The 7014-nt window shown below is 49.6% G+C and overlaps 1 protein-coding gene across 4 annotated transcripts in view; it reads right to left on the bottom strand.

Annotated features, from left to right (window-relative positions):
• RASA3 (RAS p21 protein activator 3) overlaps positions 1-7014 on the bottom strand; it is a 111636-nt gene that overhangs the window by 46179 nt on the left and 58443 nt on the right. For all 4 annotated transcript variants that reach the window (XM_035002995.1, XM_035002997.1, XM_035002996.1 and 1 more), the window contains one exon: positions 1856-1950. In XM_035002995.1, coding sequence (XP_034858886.1) covers positions 1856-1950 — 95 coding nt within the window. The remainder of the gene's footprint in view (positions 1-1855; positions 1951-7014) is intronic.

Below are 7014 nucleotides of genomic sequence, written 5' to 3'. Positions count from 1 at the left end.
ACGTGATATACGCACAGGTGCACACGTGTGAGATACACAGAGGTGCATGCGTGTGATATACACACAGGTGCACACGTGTGATATACACGCACAGGTACACACGTGGGATACACAGGTGTGTAACACATGAAATACACACACACTGGTACGTGTGCAAACACGTTAAACTGGCGAGATCTGAATGAGGTCCATGGATTGCAGGAATGTCCGTGTGCCTGCCGTGACCAGTGAGCAGGATGCTGCCATGAGGAGAACAAGGTGAAGGAACACGGCCTTTCTTCACTGTGTTCTGTTGTTAAGTCTAAATAGGAGAGTACACAGTTTGCTCATCATTATTCCCTGTGTACCATTTTTGTGACTTCCGATGAATCTGAAGCCATTTCAAAATTAAAAGTTCCGTTTACAAACAAGGTGAGAAGGAAGACAAGCTACACTCGATGGTGACATCAAACTCTGGTCAGAGGGGACAGTGTGAAGAGTGTGGTAAAGACACACTGTGGCGGGCTGCTTGCGGGCGCATTCTCATCACAGCGCCACGGGCTGTCCCCCTGCAGAGCAAAAGGGACGGGGAAATCACCACAACAAACGGCAGGAACGCCTCCTGTCACAGTGCACACGGCCCCTGCCGCCCTCCTCCTGCAGACAGGTTTCCAAGCGGTCTGAGCAGGAGCGGCTGGCCGTGCGTTCCTGGTGCCAGCACTCATCATCGCTGGCACCTTCGGGCAGACACGAATCCTGCAGGAGTTGCTGTGTCTGCTAATTTCTGCAGCACGCATGGGCCCCTTGGCCAGAATTAAGTGTGAGGCACGTGACAATGTCTCTCTTTGGCTCAGCTCCTCAACCCTTCCCTCCCACTGCTTCTTTCTCCAAGTCTGTGGATTGATCCCAGAAACCCCACGTGCTCTGCCTTCTCCTCAGAGCTGCGCTGAGCCCGAGGGTCTACAAGGAAGCAGAGAGCAAGCAGCTAGACAGGTGCGCGGGGGTGGGTGCGCCAGGAGGGGCAGGGGGAGGGCTCACCGGCCACCTACATCGGGGATTCTGCTGCATCAAGCACTGTCTGGTATTCACAGAGGAGGAAACAGTCTTGCTGGGTTAGGCGTTCTGAGCCTGGCCTGCCAGACTCTATCTATGCTGGGTCACACACCCTGGCCACGCCGTGGCAACTCACAGGACCACTGATGAAAATGCTCGTTTGACGTCGGGGCACTGTGCTGTGGGTCAGGGTTCCCCATCATGGGCTCCAGATGCCAGCGTGGGGTGAGGAGCTCAGCTGGAACCACACAAGCAGGGCTGCCCTCCCAAAGGGTGTTGTCCCAGAAGCTTGGCATGGGCAGTGCCCCCATCACAGGGAAGGGAGGGTAGGAACTGGGGTCCCACAGTCTCCTCTGCCAGGGGGAAGCCCCTTCTGCTGGACTGGGGGTCAGTCCCAGGTGACACATGGCCCAGGAGAGCCAGGGGAGCCCTGGGGACGCTTCAGAAGATGGGAAACTCAGTGACTGGTCACTTCTCTTCACTCCAAACCCTTGTCTGTTACGTGCAGGAGCTGAAAATGCATGCAGGCCCCTCTGGCAACCGGACCTACAGCGTGAGGCTCCATGCATGGTTCCCATCCCAAGCTGTACTTCTGCCTGCCGGTATTTTTCTCTTTACTTCAATTATGTGTAATTATTGTCCTTTCAAATTTTATATTTTTAAAGCTGTTTCAACCACACATGACAAACTGTGACAATAACCAAAAGAATAAACAAGGCTAACATGCCTATATTCACTATAAGAGGACGTAACTTGCTACCACCATTCCCTGTTAAGACCAAAGTCCCCTCTCCTCCCACGCGCCCCACCGAGGCCTCCTCACCTGCACTTCTGAGTCGGCATCCACGTGCTGCAGCTGGAACCAAGTGTCCCTGTTATGATACTTCGGCAAGTCTTCCTTCTGAATGGCCACCTTCCCTACAACACAGACAGAGGAAAAGCGTCACAAGAGGGAAGAAATCCCCCAAAACAATAAGGGGAACTCTCTCCACGATCAGTGCCAATTTTCTCCAACAGGAGACTCCAGAACAGATAACTGGGTAAACAGCTAACACCACGCTGTCTTCCCTCCAGTAAGATCAATATGGGCAATGTTGCATCTGGAAGGCCCCTCATGAGACCTGGCTGGGGCTGCCGCCATTCTGCTTTCTCCATACGAGGTTTTAGGAAAAGAAAAGCCTGTCCTTCTGTCGGGTCCTTGGGAGCTCAGCAGAGGACACCCCAAAATAGGCCACTTTGAGCTGGCGGCAAATGAGAACTAGCAGGTGCAGAAAGAGGCCCTCCCAGAGCTACCCACACAAACTTGTGGGGAGTGAGGGCTGCCATGGAGCCTCTCCCGGGAGGTGTTCCGGTGAAGTCAAACAGGGGCCCAAGATGGTCCTGCACCAACGAACCTGACTCCTGACTCCACTCAGCCCCACGTGCTTGCCTCCCCACAGACTGCCACCCTGGGAAGCCTAAAGCCTCTCCCCTTGTCGGGTCACTTTTTCAGGTGTGGACCCCTCCTCTGCACAAGTCCAGCCAGCTCTTCAAGGTCCTCGTCTCCTGCCTGACATAAGCTGCAGCCGTTAAGGAACTGTTCCTCTCTTCCAATGTTACAGGCCCTGCCGAAGAACCTCGGTGGGTAGAGAAAAAGGTTTCCTCCCCAACGGCTTTCAACCTCGTTCTGAGAACTCGGCCAGCCGACCCTGCCCTGGACTCCAGACCCTGTGAGACCTACCCACAGGGCAGAGATGGGGTTTGGAAGGCAACACATGTACAGAAAAGCCATTTCACGGGCAGAGGGCTGGGGCCTGGGGAGTCGGGATGACTGACTCCCACATCACTGCCGTCAGCCCCCATCACCCTGCCCGTGGAACCATCATTTACATCACTTCATATTCTCAAAGGGAAGGAACCTCACACTTCCCAGCCACAAAACAGCCTTGGGAAAGACCCCGGGTCACCCCACCAGGGCTCGTCGGCAAGGCCAGCACTTGTGTCCCCCTGAAGTGGATACAGCACATCAGCACCCCCGGCATCCATGCCCCTGCCCACCTGGACCCCGCTGCTTCAGCTCTCACCTCCAAGAGCCGTCTGGAGCCAGATCCTGTGTAGCCACAGACTGCAGGACACGTTAAAGCTACTGCTCGCAGTTGGCAGGGGGGCAGGAAGGGAGGGGGTGGCGAGCAAGAGAGGCAGGTGCAGAGACACGTAGTGGGCAAAGTCCGCAGACGATACTCCAAAGAAATGCAGAGAGCAGCCCAAATTACAGGGATGTGGGATTTCCTCCAGCATTACCAAGTTACAGGGCAGGATGGCTCCCTCAGGACCCCTGCTCCTTCCCTGCCTCAGTGCCCCCCCCCCCGCCCCTAACACCTGGCCTCCCCACCGCCTCTCACCATCCCCCAGCACACCCCCAGCAGGAGGGAAGACTACCCTTCCTCTCTTGGCAGCTCCTGCAAACTCCATCCCCCGCAGTGGGAATGTGGTTTTTAAGTCTCAAGGGAATAAAGCCACATGAAAAAAATTATTGGAATTGAATTGGGCAGTATATTTCACTGAAAAAAGATAAATCTCCAGACTGTGATTAGTTCGGCTGGATAAGAGGATTATATCTGAGATTTGAGATGTTAAGTCATTGCAATGTTTTTATGAGCTTTAGGTGAAATAGGGAGGAACTGCATATTTAATGCTTATATGAATCCCACAACTTATACATCATTACTTAGTATACAAATGTGTACTTTTAGACACATAGTGTTTCTAAACGCTGTTCGGAGAGAATACGTGACCTATGAACTATAATACCTACTTAAATGTGTCCCAATCTACCTGCGAGACATCAAAAGGTCACTAGACCACCTGGGCCCCACGGTCTCATGTGGACAGAGGTGGTGCTGCCGTCACACGCCAAGAACCCCAAGCCCTCAGGGCCTGTGCAGAAGACAGCATGTGGCAAGGAGCACACCAGAGGACAGGTGACGTGGGGAACCAGGTACAGAGGACTGGGGTGAAACCTGCAAGAAGGCTAGCTAAGGTCAGACCTAATGAGGGACAGACAGATGCCTCCTGAGACAAGCCTGTGGGAGAGACGCTTGTTCCTATGACTCACTCCACTCAACCTGGTGTCCTAGCTAGGGCCTGGAGGCAAGGAAAAGAAACAGAGCACTCACACTGGAAAGGAAGAAATAAGGTCTTATTCACAGAAGCTGTAGGAAAACCTACAAGAAAAGCTAGAACAGGAGTGTTCAGCAGGACCACAGAATATAAAGTCCATACATAAAAATCAGTTGTATTTGTGCAAACAATGAGAATAAGGATTGAAATTTAAAAAAAACAAAACAAAACACCAACAGGACCATTCACAAAATGATGCTTTGATGGCTTGTGCCCCTGGCTGCCTAAGAAATCTTCGTCTACTCCATCAAAAACATAAAATACAGACGGATAAATTTAAACACACACACACACACACGCAAGATGCGTATGCTGAAAACATATCACAAACACTGATGAGAGAGATTAAGGAAGACCAAGTACATGCCCTATTGGAGGGTCTGAAAACTCCATTTTGTTAAGATGTTACCGCTCCCCCAAATTAATCTATACACCTATGCAATCTCAGTGGTTTGGGAAATTGAGATGCTGATTAAAAAATATAAGTCACAATTCAAAAGGCCTAGAATAGCAAAACAAGTTTGGAAAAGAACAGAGTTGGGACGATCACACCGCTGACTTGAGACCGGCTGAGGCCACAGGCACCAAGACCCTGGGTATTGGAGCAAGGAAAGGGGTACAGATCAATGGAACAGCCTAGAGAAGCCAGAGATAGGCCCATACACATAAACCTGGGTGATTTTCAAGAAGGCACCAAGGTAATTCAATGGAGAAAGGCTAGTTTTTCAATAAATGATGCTGGTACAACTGGACGTTTACAAGGAGAAAAATGAACTTTGTGTGCCAGATGTACAGTTTACCTGAAATAGATCTAAATGTAGGAGCTAAAACCATAAACTTTCTAAAAAAAAAAAAAGAAAGAAAAAAAGAAGGAAATCTCCACACCCTGGAGTAGGCAAAGATTTCTTAGTTATGACACCAAAAATACAAACTGTAAAAGAATTCTGACAAACTGGACTTCATCAAAATTAAAGACTTCTGGGCTTCGAGAGACACTGGTAAGAAAATGAAAAGAACAAAGACGAAGAAAATATTTGTAAAACAAGTATCTCATGGAGAACTTGTATCAAGTATACACAAAAAAACTTTTTTTTTTTTAAAGATGTTATTTATTTATTTGACAGAGAGAGACACAGAGGGAACACAGGCAAGGGGGGAGAGGGAGAAGCAGGCTTCCCGCCGAGCAGGGAGCCTGATGCGGGGCTCTATCCCAGGACCCTGGGATCATGACCTGAGCGGAAGGCAGACGCTTAACTGACTGAGCCACCCAGGCGCCCCTACACAAAAAACTTTTAAAACTCGATAATAAAACAACCTAATTAAAAGGGCAAAAGATTTGAACAATTTACCAAAGAAGAGATACAGACAATAAACACATGAAAACATGCCCAGCCTCATTCTTCGTCAGAAAATGCAATAAAAACCACAATGAGATACTACTACACACGTATCAGGATGGCATAAATGGGTTAAAAATAAAAACTGACAATTCTGAGCGCTGAGAGTCTGTGTGGCACCTGGGACTCTCACGCGGCTGGGAAAACTCAAGATGGCGCAGTCATACGGGAGAAGGGCTTGGCAGTCTCTAACAGAGGTAAACACACACAATAGGGGAGGGAAAACCTTTTTTTTTTCTCCCACTCTTCTAGGTTCTCTTAGGCTCTGCAACAGAAGAAAGATTAATAAGAGAACAACAAAGGGAAGTTTATTAACACGTCTCAAATACACCCGGGGGGAAACTCAGCAGTGAGCAAGAACTTGCACTTCTATAGCATCTTAACCTAAAACAACAACAAATTTTCAGAGAAGAGACAGACCAAGGAAAGGCCACTGGGCTTCCAGGGCAAAAACTGCAGGAAGGGGCCAGTGGTAGAAAAAGGTGGGTCATGTAGACCCCTCCAGTGTCACCTCCAGCCTAACAGGGCTGTAGAGTTGTCTTGGTGATTAACTTCTGCACAATTCATGTCCTGCTTTTCAGGCAGGCTGGAGATCTTTTCTTGTGTCTGCTTATTCTCAACTGCCTTCAGCTCAAATTAAACCTTATGCCAGAGTGCATATTTTGGAGTGGCAAATTCTGCCATCTTTCAATACACCCCAGCAATATGCCTCTCAGGTCTCTACTAAGAGAAATGAAAACATGTGTCAATGTAAAGATGCAGAAGAGTATTCCTGGCAGCTTTATTCACAATCACTAAAAACTGGAAACAGCCCAAACCTCCACCCAGGGATGAATGGGTCAACAGCAGCACCACCCATCTTTGCTGGATTTGGAATGCAGGCAGGGGCAGCATGCTCAAGGTGGCTCCCACCACAGGAGGCACAAGGTAAAAGGAACTTTTGGTGCAACAGGAAGAATGCTCCCTTCCAACCAATAGGTGTTGCCGAAGAAGGGCCTCCCCGGCCTGAGGCTGGTATCTGTCATCCTGTTGTCCTGAGCCATGCAGAGCTACCCTCTTCAGGTGGAAGAAAACCCAGTCACATGGTTCCATTCCAAAAAATGAGAAATATATGCCCAGGGCTAGGACAGATATAAATGGGGACAGGGAGTCCTGAATGAGTGCAGCTTTATGGGCTTACACCAAGCAGATTTTGGGTAGCGGGACATATTTGGGGCTGGAAGTGGTTGGATGACAGTGGTGGAAGATGGTGGGTGGTAGAACAGAAATGGTGGATGAAGGGACAGGCTGAGGGCTGGAGAATGGTAAATGTTACATAATAGATGGGGGATGTGGAGAACATATGAAGGATGACGGATGGTAGGTAATGGTGGAGAGTAGGTGGTGATGGTGGAGGAGGGTGGATGGTGGTGGTCTGATGGTGGAG

Source organism: Mirounga leonina, unplaced genomic scaffold (assembly GCF_011800145.1).
Source record: "Mirounga leonina isolate KUSES-001 unplaced genomic scaffold, KU_Mleo_1.0 Mir_127, whole genome shotgun sequence".
NCBI classification, from domain to species: domain Eukaryota; kingdom Metazoa; phylum Chordata; class Mammalia; order Carnivora; family Phocidae; genus Mirounga; species Mirounga leonina.
Note: the sequence above shows the minus strand (reverse complement) of the source record. Positions and strands in the feature narration are given on the sequence as shown.